Source organism: Pleurotus ostreatus, assembly GCF_014466165.1.
Source record: "Pleurotus ostreatus strain PC9 chromosome Unknown scaffold_4, whole genome shotgun sequence".
NCBI classification, from domain to species: domain Eukaryota; kingdom Fungi; phylum Basidiomycota; class Agaricomycetes; order Agaricales; family Pleurotaceae; genus Pleurotus; species Pleurotus ostreatus.
The window spans coordinates 428,986-441,640 of NW_023503159.1; the positions used below are offsets into that span (position 1 = coordinate 428,986).

Here is a 12,655-nt window from a genome sequence, read left to right on the forward strand (position 1 = left end):
GGTCACATGTCCCGCGAGTGCCCACTCCGGTACGACGTCCGGTTCATGACCACCGAGGAGCGGATGTCCGCCATCGAAGATCTCCTGACCGCGGCCGATGTTGGAGAAAGTGCAGGGACCTCGGAAGGAACAGACGATGAGGGAACGGCCCCAGTTGAGGAATCGGACGCGGATTTTGTCCGGACCAACGAGTGATCAGTGCGACCTCGTTGGCGAATAACCGATTTGCTTGTCTTAGCATAGACGAAATAGACGATTCCTATCACTCCGATGATTCGTCCGACGCTAAGCAAATGACTCCGGTTACAATCCGCACTCTCCGAAGGTTTCGCCCGCAGTGGGAATGGCGGCTACCCAGTAGCTATAAGATCTCCGCGCTGCCCGGCAAGCTTTCGCTAGATAGTATATCTGGTGGTCCACCACATCTTCAGGTGAACCCCAGGTGGACCCAGCCAGCCCATTTCCAACCAGTTTTTTACCACATGGATGCCACCTGATCACCACTTTTTCCATGCAAGTTCACTTCAATTCATTTTTGTCCACTTTTTTACCACCTGGTGACCACCTGGATACCACTTCAGATATTGAATGTTGTCCATGTGAACACCAGGTGGTATCTAGGTGGTGAAATTAGCCAAGGTAGATTGTCAAGTAATGGACGTGAACAGGGTGAGCTTCAAAGCGCTGGTGGACCGCACTCGCACCTCGTCATGTATTTCCCTTCTACCTTTGTAAAACACTTGAAGGTCTGTATGTCCACATCTGAACAAAACACATGTTGCTTGTTTGTGGAGCGCCGATAGACATGGCTGTTGTCTTGGCTCTCAAGTGGAACCTTGCTGGAGCCTGAGGCATCGAGGCCTTTGCAGACATGCTACTCAGGATGAGGTAGTGTGTTCTCTGAAGTCGCTGCATGGGTGCAGGGTTTATGATTTGCCTTGATGTGATACCAGGAAGTTGAACACTGAGCGCTGAAACCTTGTGTTCGTGGAATCGTCGACATCAGTGGCAACATTTTGTTTCCTACAGCTTTTATGATGCTTCTCCCAAGTGCAAAGGCCTTATTCTTATGCCCTACACTTTATATCACTAGAGCTGCTCGTCCTTTTGCGAGTCCCTCCTCAAACTCTCCATGGCCATGTCGCATACTTGTACAACAAATCCCGCAATCCATTTCACTCTTCATATCATCCTTGTTCTGTCTTTTTGACTACAGAATCTCATGAGTGAGACTGGGAACCATGTTCATATCAATGGCTGCATGTCCTCACATGCTTCCAATCTTGTATTGTAAGTTCTGTCACTAAACAAGCTTTGGTCTGCAGAGATGATCTCATGCTATTTTCACCTCTCTCCAGATATAATGCATCATCTGCCCCACGCCGTTTTGTTGTGCATCAGCTGTGCATTCTGGATTCTGCTGCAAATAAGAACCACAGTACAAATCAGGGTCCCTCATTCTGGCCCCCAGCTCCTTTTGAAATAGACTTACTGGAATGGATGGTATCTCAATAGAAAACTTCAGCTGTTGTCATTGACACGGGCTTGTTAATTAATTGTTGTTCCGGTTGTGATGGGCATCAATGTATTATGTTGTGACTTTGGACTGTTACATATGATCTTGACTATGGTGCGGGACACCTAAACACTGCCAATTTGGGACAATCACAAAATTGCCCGCTGAACAGCAACTTAAGTTGGAGTCAGGGGGTCACAGGCCATAAAAGGAGTGTAAAATATGCATCAAATTCAATAAAAAAAGTCTTACAGTGTAGTTACTCCTTAGAAACTGGTTCTGTATCTGACTATTCAGTACAGAGATCTTGCTGAACACTGTGATTACACCTTTGAGACCTTAAAAGAAAATATGCCAAAGGCTCTTCAATTGGTGAAAGTCAAGACTATCCGAAAATGGAAGCATCACATGCACCGTTGGATGAACACACATCATCAAGGGATGGGAGCAAAGGAGGCTTATCACATCATTTTGATTATCAGTAGTTACCATATTTGGTTACAGGTAGACCCTGAATTACCATATATACATCCATGCACGTGACCGTGCAAAACCATCTGTAGCTGAAGGAAATGACTCACTCATTTTTGGAGTACTTGACAATCGGTCTAGACAAGTTAAACTACTTATAAAGTACTATCATTTGGCTAAAGGATCAATGAATCGGAGCCCAAATCATGCCTCCATTTCTGTTGTCCCAAATTGGCGGTGTTTAGGTGTTCCGCATCATATTCCACCAACAACGCGATCACGTGCCGTTAGCTCACGGTGTCACAGTTGAAGTTGCCTATCTGTGACAACCGCCAATTCGTTTTCTCAACCACGATGTCGTCGCCTGTGACCCCCCAGCGCATCCCCCGTAGCTCAGTTTCAACGCCGTACACGCCTCTCAGCCTACATTCTTTTACTTCAAATTCCTCCACCCTCACGACTCCGAGTAGCATCCAAAGTGCGCGCGCAAGATCTAAACGTCTCAACTTCACCAGTCCCAACGCCAGCATCGTCTCCGAGAATGGAGTCAGCCACAACAAGAAGACTCATAAGTCATGCCTTTCTGACATAGCCGATAGTTGGCGCTCCAGGGCCACCGAGCATGGCATCAAGGTCTCTGCATCTCAATCTACTGTAGGTGAAGATTCTCATTATGGCGACGACGAAGGTAAGCGCATATATGCGCACGTTTATGGTTATTGACGCGTAGTATTTGACTGTAGCTAGCGATAGAGCGTTCTCTGATGTGAATGATACAAGTTTTGTCACGACCGAGGAAGGTGCGCTCTGTTAGTGTCGAACTAATCAGGAACGAGGCTCAATATGCGTTGAACTTAGCACTTCTTCCCCCGGCGTTCCTTTCAACTCATCGTCGACCTCGTTCCCAATCTCAGGTAGTGCCTCCAACAACCAGGTCTTTCGCCGGAGGGCCCCTTCAGCCCACGTCTCCAAACGTCCTTCGAACTCCCGCTCGTTCAACGCGGCTGTCTAATCTCATCTCTTCCTCTGCGTCCAAGGCCACCTTCACACACTCAGGAGCATTTATCGGCCGAGAGGCCGAAAACACTGGCAACCACAAAAGCAACACGCGAACGACAAGTAGCCAAAACATCGAGAACGCAATCATGTGCACCCCTCCTCCTAACAAAGCACGCGCCCAAAACCTCAGAATGAAAGGAAGCTTTACCGATCCAGCCGCTCTCCGACGGCGTCCAGGAACGGTTAGTGATGTACTGCTATCTAGTCCCGTATTAGCACTCATCCGTCGAGACTAGGATTCTACCCCCATCCGGCGCAAGCAAGACTTGTCGACACAATCGCTATTTGACATTGACGAGAACGACTTCGAAGACGACGATGCCAGCTACGAACCATCCTTTAACCAATACGAATATGAGCGATCTTTCGACTACGACCATGGCTTCACTGATCCAATTGCGGATGCCGAGCTCAATCACTTAGCCATTTATGAGACCAACAAACAGCACTCCGAAATTGAGCCATTCACTTACTCTCCCTTAGCCGACCGTCTCAACGTCGCCACCAATTTCGCACAGATGCTTGGCATGAATGTGACTCCTGGTTACGGGCTCAGCACATTTGCATCTATTCCAAGCTTTACGCAATATCCCTCCCCTCTTCCTATGCAGAACATGCCTTTACCGATGGCTCAACAACACTCCGTGCCATCACCCCTCTACCAACTGCCTACTTTCAACCCTCATTTCCTTCAGCCCGGCCAGGCAATCGAGCATTCGGTTGTGCCCAATGACTTCGGTCGTTCCCTTATAAACTCTGAGGATCATTTCCACACCCAACAGCGTCGTCGCAATATTCCCGTCCTACCATCCATCGAGTCACTCAGCTCGCATCCCACTGAATCTAGCAGTGAGCCATCCGCAGGTTCTCCGACGAAGTGCTCTGTTTGCCACCGCTCAGGAGGAGCTTCAAATACCGATCGCTCTCGTCTGTCTGGCAGCATACCATCCTTGTCTGCTGCGCCTCTCTCTTTAGCAATCCTCTCCCCTTGTACTCATCCGCTGTGTTCTGCCTGTCTTACCAGCGCCCTCAATATCGTCGGTGAAAAAGACATGGAATGCGCCGTTTGTAAGAAAGCTGTCTCTAGCTTCAAACTCATCAACATTGCTGCGGAATTGAATACTTGTCCGCCGATTGCTTCGCCCTCTCCATCTCCCCTCTGTTCGGTCGATGTGAATCGATTACCACCGCCGTCGTCGACGCCGAAGAAAGTGCGAAAGACAGAATATACGCGCGGGCATTCCTTCTTGGATCCCTTGTTCAGTTCTCCGGGAAGCGTCGAAGGTGCCGTTAATGGTCTCGGCTTCACTTTTGGCAATACAGATCACGCTCTAGACTCTGCCCCCTTCGAGGATTTCAGAGCGAGTACTCCGAAGGAGGATCATAGCCGAATCAGAGCCAAAACCGGGGCTCGATCGGACGGAAAAAATGAACACGAGCCAGTTGTATTGAGAATTGACAATGTTCCTTGGGTGGGTTCGTTGCCTATGCACTTGTGGTCTAATGCTGATTGTCCTCCAGGATATCACCCCTCCTGCTATATGCATGTGGCTTGAGCAGCCAGTCCTACGTGTTCACGTCCTTCTTGACCGCAAAGGCAAGACTCTTAGTCACGCATTTGTAGAAGTCGAAAATGAGGACGTGGCGAGGGCTGTTTTGCGAGGCGAGGGTAAGAGCCGAAGTGGAATCACCCGCTCTGGTGCCTCAACGATGCGAAGCAGTGTACTGGGGAAGGGCCGCCGCGCTCGAGGAGTGACCGTAACGAGGAGTTCTCAAGAAGAACTTATGCGCTCCGTATGTTGCAGCGTGTATATTTGTGTCCTCGTTTTGATCATACTCCTCTACAGCTCTTTCCTTCTTGGCGCGGCTCCTTCGATGGTTGTCGCCCCTCTCTCTACGGCCTCGACGACGATCGTGTTATACATACCCTCGAAAGCGGATTAATGACCGAGACGGAGATCACTGCATTACTATCATTGGTCCAAACCCCCGACGTGAGTTGTTTTGATTGTCCATAGCTGATAGTGAATAACAGCCATTTATTTGGATGTCCCCTTAGTCCCACTTCCTCAAAGTCCCTTCACTTCCGTTCCACTCTCTCATCAGCATTTTGAGCAAGTTCCCCACCGACGTTGACAGCAGGGTCTTCTGGTCGGGCGTTCTTAGAGATCTGCTTTATGGTGAGCTACCATAGAGCTTTCCCCCTTTCGCAGCATTCTAACGCTTTCTCCTCAGACTTAACCATTGCTGCCCTCCGTGTTTTGCTTTCACGCTCTAACGGACAGCGAAAAGAGACCGAAGCTTGTTCCACCCTCTACAAACAAGTGTATGAAGCAGCGTTAGGTTGCCATGGTATGTTGCCTCGCTAACGAGCAAGAGGAAGTGTGGTCTCAATCGTAAACTATTAGCATTTACAGCACAACAATCAGCTAACTTCGAGCAAGTCTGTCCTGGAGCTCAAGATCAACACGGTTTTTGCGACACCGACAGCATACCCATACCCACGATGCCAGGGCTTCCTCAGTGCATTCCCACAGTCAAGGATCAGTCGCGCCCCACTTCTCCCCCCGATGAACTTCAACAGTTGACCACAGTTAATCAAGCCTCACAAGCCGTCGATGCGTCCCCAGTGGCCGAAGCCTTCCCCGAGGACAAACCTACAACTCAAAACCTTCAGGACCTTGCTCGAGAGTTCGGCGTGAATCCACAGCTCATCGAAGCTCTTGCACAGAGGTTAAACAACCAGTTATAGTTCCCACGTAGCATCAAAACCGACCCACCCACGACCCGCAAAACACGTCCTCTTCCCATGCTCTCCACCCCAATGCTCTGAAATCCTTCGCAAGTCAATACTGTTCTCCCGTCGTAGCTTTCGTCTTTGCAGTTGCAACATGTTTTTACGCTTTCGGCTTTCTTTGATATGGCAATAAAAATGGACACGAAATAGTAACTCAGGTAGATCCTGCGGATCGTTGTACTTGTATCGTGATCAAGTTCATAGATGGACATTTTCTAACCAATTCTCGCGACAGACGACGGTTGTATTGTATGATATGTTTGAATGTGAACAAATTGGTCCACGTCATTGGAACCGTGAAGCTTCGAATTTGAAGTCCCAATGATACTTAGCGTCCGTCGAGCTTTGCAGTTGCCGCTTTGAATATAAGTGGCACATCTCAGCGGTATCGCAAACTCGTAGCCATCAGAGCTAGGTAAGCCAACCACTCTCTAAGCTATTTCACTGACTCATATTTCACAGGTAATTACGGTCCCTGGGTCGTATGATATCCCTACATCTCAAGAATGCTTGACTGACCCGGTCCCTCAGTTCTATCCCGGTCCACCGATCCCATTTGTACGTTACGTCCCCAGGATCGTGAGCACAGAGAAGAGCACATTTTGCGGTTGTGTGGGACCGTAGCAGTCAATCGGTGTGAGGTCCCCTTACTTCGTGCTTCGTCTCATCCAATGATTGGTCTCCTTTTTGCGCAACATCAACGCCGTTGGAGCATCGGTTCGCTGCCTTCTTCGGATTCACTTTGGCTTTCGACGTTGTTGCCCATCCTTTACACTGTCGCAATGCGGACACCACATCACATGCATGGTTAGACTGGCGATGCTGCCACAGAACACAGCCTACATGGGGTTTACAACCCCTGGCACTCCATATACAACGACTCCCTCGCTTATTTTATGCTCCCAACAGAGTGGTTCCCCATACAATGTACTTTCTCAGCGCCCTGCGGCGTGCCCAGATAGACGAGTACTCAATCATTTCTTATTCATCACTAGCCATGGTTCGGCGACCTTAGCTATACAGTATATGCTACTCACGCTGTCCAAGAGTCGGTCATGGGATGTAGTGAGGCCGCACTCGAAGGCTATAAAAGGTGTGGAGTCCTTTCTGCATAATTTCCAAGTTCTCAGTTCAATACCGAGGCATCTACTCCACTATGGCTCCAGCTCCATCACTGCGCTTCAGCTCATTCTTAGCTCTCTTGCATTGTACGATGCTTGCGGGCGCAGTCCCCTTTGCTGCTGGCAAGTGGAAACTGGTACAGGAAGGGTAGGCCGTTCGTGTTCTTATCTGTCACCAGATGTTAATAGGCACCTCATTATCAGCAACACAGGTGTCAGCGCAATGCAGCTCGCAGTAGTCTCGGAGACCAAGGCTATCATCTTCGACAAGGTGTACGTGCTGTGCAAATACTCGACGACTCGATGTTTACTATACGCAGTGAGGCAAATCCTTTGCAGACGAATGGGCATTCGGCGTGGTCCGCTGAGATCGATCTGCCCTCGCGGACCGTTCGCGCTTTGAATCCAATTACGAACACTTGGTGTGCAACAGGAAGCTTTCTAAGTAATGGCACGTTCATCCACTCGGCTGGCAACCCGTTCGTGAACATAAGCCAGGGCAATATCGGTGTGTCTTAACTATCTGATTCCCAGGCAGAAGTCCTAATCAACGCGAACTTGAAGGCCCTGACGGACGGCAAGCGATTCGGATGTTCACTCCATGTACCGACGCTAGCTGTGACATTATCGAAGATGCTCAACACCTTCGCCTGACCTCACGACGTTGGTATGCCTCTTCTGTAAGTTTTCCACTGATACTTGGCTACCAATTTATTGATATTAGGCAGGCAAGGTTGGAAGATGGATCGATGTTCATATTTGGGTGCGTGAAATTACCGTTCGACTACCTAATTGTTGACTTTATCCTCCCATGTATAGAGGATCTATAGATAACGCGTTTGTTACTTTCGCACCATCATCGTTCGCCCCGTAACTCATTGTCTTGCCAGATTCATCAACAACGTGACCATCAACAATCCCACATTTGAGTTCTTCCCTCCCAAGAACATCAACGGTTCGTGCTGTCTTTGCTGATAGAACCCTCTCCTACTGACAACTGCCTAGGCTTTAATGGCCTTCAGATTCCCACCCGGTTCATGGAAGACACCGTCAAAGGGAACCATTTCCCCAACGTACATACCTTACCTGATGGCCGCTTGTTCATATCTGCCAACCGAGAGGCCATGATTTTGGATTGGAAGACAAACACCGAGGTTCGGCTCCCAGGAATTCCAAATGGCGTCCGAATTAGCTCCCCCTTCTCTGCTTCCGCTGTGCTACTTCCTTTGACGCAGGCAAATAACTTTACCCCCGAAATCATGATATGTGGCGGATCCGTCGTCGACGACACACTGGAGGAGAGTCAATACTCTTCACAAACGCCAGCTTCTGCCCAGTGCGCACGACTTGTACTCACGCCAGCTGGCATAGCGACTGGCTGGAAGGTTGAGTCAATGCCACAACCTAGGCTGATGGTCGAGCTTATTTTGCTACCCGACGGCCGGGTGCTTGCCGTGAATGGGGCACAAACCGGTGTGGCAGGCTACAACAGCGTGAGTTCCGTTCACCAGGATATATCATGTGTGTCTCATAAGTACCTTCGTAGACATTCGATCCCGTGGGGTTGGAAAGTAATGCAGATAAACCGGCGCTCACTGCTGCCGTCTATGACCCTGATGCTCCTCTTGGAAGGCGTTTCTCCTCTGCTGACATTCCAGCGTCCAGCATTCCAAGGATGTATCATTCGACTGCTTCTCTTACTCCTGACGGCTCTGTCCTTTTGGGTAGGCCCTTGCTCAATCTAATGGGACAGCCACCTGACCTCACTCCAGCCGGATCTAACCCAAATGTCCAATTTACGACAGAGGGCAGATTTCCGTCAGAGTACAGGTGCGCGATTCAATTTGCCTAAGGCTAACCACCTTGGTGTTCATGGGAGTATCCACATAGAATGGAATTTCTATCACCCCCGTATATGTTCAGCAATCGACCTACTGTCAATGGCGTACCTGCCACTGTGGACTTCGGTAAAACGTTCACACTCAACATCAATCTACCCCCCAACGTGCGAGACGTATCAGGTACCCTTCTTTTGACTTCGACATACCCAATCTTCGTTCCATAAACTTACCGATGCTCAGTGTCGCTGATGGATCTCGGGTTCGCTACACATGGTGTTCACATGGACCAAAAGTTAGTCCAATTGCAGTCTACACTCTCACGCAACAAGAAAACGCTGCAAATCACCGCTCCTCGTGATGGACGATTGTTCTCTCCTGGTCCAGGCTTTTTGTTTATAGTTACCAATGAAGGCGTACCGAGTGTTGGACATAAGGTGTTAATCGGTACTGGCGCATCTCCACCCGTGGACCAAGGAGCGATTGATAAGTACGCTGCATCCCCCCTCCCGCAAATCCTCGCGCTTATGCCCAATTTTTAGTATGCTGCGTCAGACTAGTACGGGGCCGTGGTGATTGGCGATGTCTTATTCCCGTGCTGCGTGTTCGGCAATTGGCCAAACCTTTGATGAAAATCCCTGTAATCCACAAACATAGTTCATTTGATATAGGCATAAACAGCTCTCTCACAGATCTAGACGTGCTTAAGACCCACAAAATGCCCGAACATCACCGCCGTCCAATTGCCCAATGTGTCTGGGCAGGTACTCCCGAATCGGAACATTCGTATCTGACACCCTCAGCTTGGGACGTGCCGCCCACTGCAAATAAGCATATGATGGGTACTTGGCTGGCCATGAGAGTCGCAATGTGAGTCAAACCTCTATTATTCACATTGTCGCAACATGGATTTCAGGTAAAAAAGCCCTTAGAGAGGTATCCATTATTTTCGGACGTGTTACAGGTTTCCTTACCCACGCCCATCGTCCCCACTCGCAAGTATTGATGCGGCTCGGATATCCTTCCATCAACGGCGTGTTCCAATGATAGCGTTCCAGTTTTAGCAACTCGCTGTCGGCTTTTCAGTCCCACTGGGGTTACAGCTTGCAACTCACTGCTCACCCATCCATACCCTGTTGCAATGCCATCGCGATGTGGGCGGCGCTTTGATATGTTTGCGTCATAAATCATTACTGCGGTACCCTGGTACGCTGCTCTGTGGCTATAAAAGTCGGAACAATATGTTGAGCAAAGCCCAACTCATCACTGCAATCCTCTCCAATCCTCTCGAGTGACAAGTTTCTACAGGCACACAATGTTGACGCTCACCTCCACATTCTTGAACATACTTGCCCTGCTCCACGTTGCGCAAGTTGTGAACGCCGATCCCACTCATGTTGGACCCAGATCGAGTGTAAACGGACGGTGGGGCTTGGTGCAAGAAGGGTAGGCTTTCAAGTCGCGTCTGTCTTGCTTCCTTAGCTGACGAATATATTTCGCCGTTGACCTCAGCACCTCTGGCGTCAGCGCAATGCAGCTTGCTGTGGTCACCGACACTAAGGCCATCGTCTTCGACAAAGTGTAATGTCATATTTTGTCCGCCGGTCTCGCTCAAACGCTCATACGGCCCAAATAAACAGGGAGCACAATCCGTTGACAGTGGATGGACATCCGGCTTGGGCTGCTGAGATCGATCTCCCTTCAAGGACGGTCCGACCTCTGAACCCAATCAGTAACACCTTCTGTGCTACTGGCAGCTTCTTAAGCAATGGGACAATGGTACACACCGCCGGAAATCCCTTCTTTGAAGTGGACATCGGCGTTACAGACGGTATGTCTTTCAGAAGAGACCGAGGTGGTGATTATACCAATTTTATCGCAGGTATCAGTGGCACTCAAAGCGTCCGGTTGTTTACCCCTTGCGATGACGCTAGTTGTGACTTGATCGAGGATCCTAATGTTCGCCGGTTGACATCCAGACGCTGGTACACGACATCTGTAAGTTATTTTGGTCGTACAGACTTTGTCAGACACTTACGTATCTGACAGGCAAGGCTTGAAGACGGTTCAGTGTTTATTTACGGGTGAGTATTGGCATATCCACGCTATCACCACGGGTACCCTTTTAACCTCACACATCGTAATTAGAGGATCAACTGCAAACGGGTATGTGCACATTGCCATAACGTCCTTGAGGATAAACTCAATAAATTCATCGTAGCTTCATCACGAACGCAACTATCAACAACCCTACTTACGAGTTCTTCCCACCTAAGAACATCAATGGTCAGTGCCCCTTTAGATGACTTGAGACGTATTGACTTGAGACGTATATGCTAACCGTTTAATGGCACCAGGCTATAATGGCGTCCAAATTCCCAGCCAGTTCTTGTTGGACACACTCATCGCCAACCAGTTCCCCAACGTCCTCGCCCTTCCAGATGGCAACCTCTTCATCGCAGCTAACCAACAAGCGATGCTCTTCAACTGGAAAACGAACACAGAGACGCGCCTTCCGAACGTACCCAACGGCGTACGAATCAGTTATCCATTCTCTGCGGGACTTACTATGCTCCCTTTGACGCCCGAGAACAACTTCACTCCCGAAATACTGACCTGTGGTGGAGCTGACCTTGACGATTCGTTGGCTACGGGTGCATATTCCTCACAATCCCCGACTTCCAACCAGTGTGCTCGTTTGGTTTTGACGCGTCAAGGTATCGCCGCTGGATGGAAAGTCGAACACATGCCCCAGAACCGTACCATGGTGGAATTGATTCTCCTCCCTGATGGTCGCGTTTTGATGGTCAACGGAATGTCCACCGGTGTCGGCGGGTATGGAACTGGTGTAAGATTCACCCGTCCCAGTCTCCCTCAGGCGCTAAGAATTCTCTTAGGTTTTCGATATGATTAACGAGAGTAACGCAGATCACCCGGTCTTCACGCCGCTCATCTACGACCCGAATGCCGCACCTGGAAAGCGTTTCACCGTCGCTCCAATTTCTTCCAATATTCCCAGAATGTACCACTCTACCGCGACCCTTATCCCTGACGGAAGTATTTTGTTGGGTAAGCACTCGGCTTTCTTCACGCACACACCTTAGCTAACCCGAAAACCTCAGCCGGATCGAACCCAAACAGCGATGTTATCTTCAATGTCACTTACCCCACTGAATACAGGTAAGATGTCAATCCAGATCATCATAGAGATGCGACACTTAATCACACACTCAACCCACTAGGATGGAGTTCCTCTCTCCTCCATACATGTTCCGTCCCAGGCCCACTTTCACCGGTCTGCCAGCAACACTGGACTACGGAGCCACCGCCACCATCAACGTTAACCTGCCGCGCGGGACTCGCAGTGTCACTGGTGCAGTCCACTCCCACTTGTCGCGTAGAACCTGCTGACACCCCCTGTCATTTAGCCGTCTTGATGGACCTAGGCTTCGCGACACACGGTGTGCACATGGACCAAAGACTCGTTCACCTCCGTTCCACGCTGTCCCGCGACGGAAAGACACTCCGCATCACCGGCCCAGCAAACCCCCGAATCTACTCTCCCGGCCCCGGCTTCTTGTTCATCGTCACTAACGACGGTGTCCCCAGTGAAGGCAAGAAGTTCCTCATCGGAACTGGTGCTCAGCCACCCGTCGACCAAGGAGCTATCGAAAAGTGAGTGAGTTTTGTTGGAACCCCCGAAAGTTACTCTGACGGGCGTTCCTTTTTAGCTTGTTGCGCGCGACCGAGAACTTGAACTCAGTGGCCCCATTGAAGCACTAAATAATAAACATCAACCAAGGCCAACAAGACGTCTCTCCTTGTCTCCTTGCAGCCATTACGATAATAACTA

General features: G+C 49.7%; 3 protein-coding genes across 3 annotated transcripts; all 3 read left to right on the forward strand.

Moving 5' to 3' along the window:
- Window positions 1–2,341: 2,341 nt before the first annotated feature.
- Window positions 2,342–5,798, forward strand: PC9H_005976 (uncharacterized protein; the record flags this gene model as incomplete). The annotated part of the gene is made up of 9 exons (XM_036775532.1): window positions 2,342–2,675; window positions 2,731–2,787; window positions 2,846–3,228; window positions 3,283–4,518; window positions 4,568–4,840; window positions 4,894–5,040; window positions 5,106–5,226; window positions 5,282–5,398; window positions 5,455–5,798. 9 exons carry the CDS (start codon window positions 2,342–2,344, stop codon window positions 5,796–5,798), a joined length of 3,012 nt encoding a protein of 1,003 aa, XP_036631551.1.
- A 1,201-nt stretch (window positions 5,799–6,999) lies between these two features.
- PC9H_005977 (uncharacterized protein) lies at window positions 7,000–9,344 on the forward strand (the record flags this gene model as incomplete). Its single annotated transcript, XM_036775533.1, has 12 exons — window positions 7,000–7,112; window positions 7,169–7,237; window positions 7,285–7,472; window positions 7,529–7,644; window positions 7,693–7,727; window positions 7,784–7,801; window positions 7,855–7,919; window positions 7,970–8,457; window positions 8,511–8,688; window positions 8,737–8,794; window positions 8,855–8,985; window positions 9,046–9,344. The coding sequence occupies 12 exons, from the start codon at window positions 7,000–7,002 to the stop codon at window positions 9,342–9,344; spliced, it is 1,758 nt and encodes a 585-aa protein (XP_036631552.1).
- A 1,226-nt stretch (window positions 9,345–10,570) lies between these two features.
- Window positions 10,571–12,585, forward strand: PC9H_005978 (uncharacterized protein; the record flags this gene model as incomplete). The annotated part of the gene is made up of 10 exons (XM_036775534.1): window positions 10,571–10,633; window positions 10,852–10,886; window positions 10,951–10,968; window positions 11,024–11,088; window positions 11,160–11,650; window positions 11,700–11,871; window positions 11,925–11,982; window positions 12,045–12,175; window positions 12,231–12,477; window positions 12,534–12,585. 10 exons carry the CDS (start codon window positions 10,571–10,573, stop codon window positions 12,583–12,585), a joined length of 1,332 nt encoding a protein of 443 aa, XP_036631553.1.
- Between the last annotated feature and the right edge of the window lie 70 nt (window positions 12,586–12,655).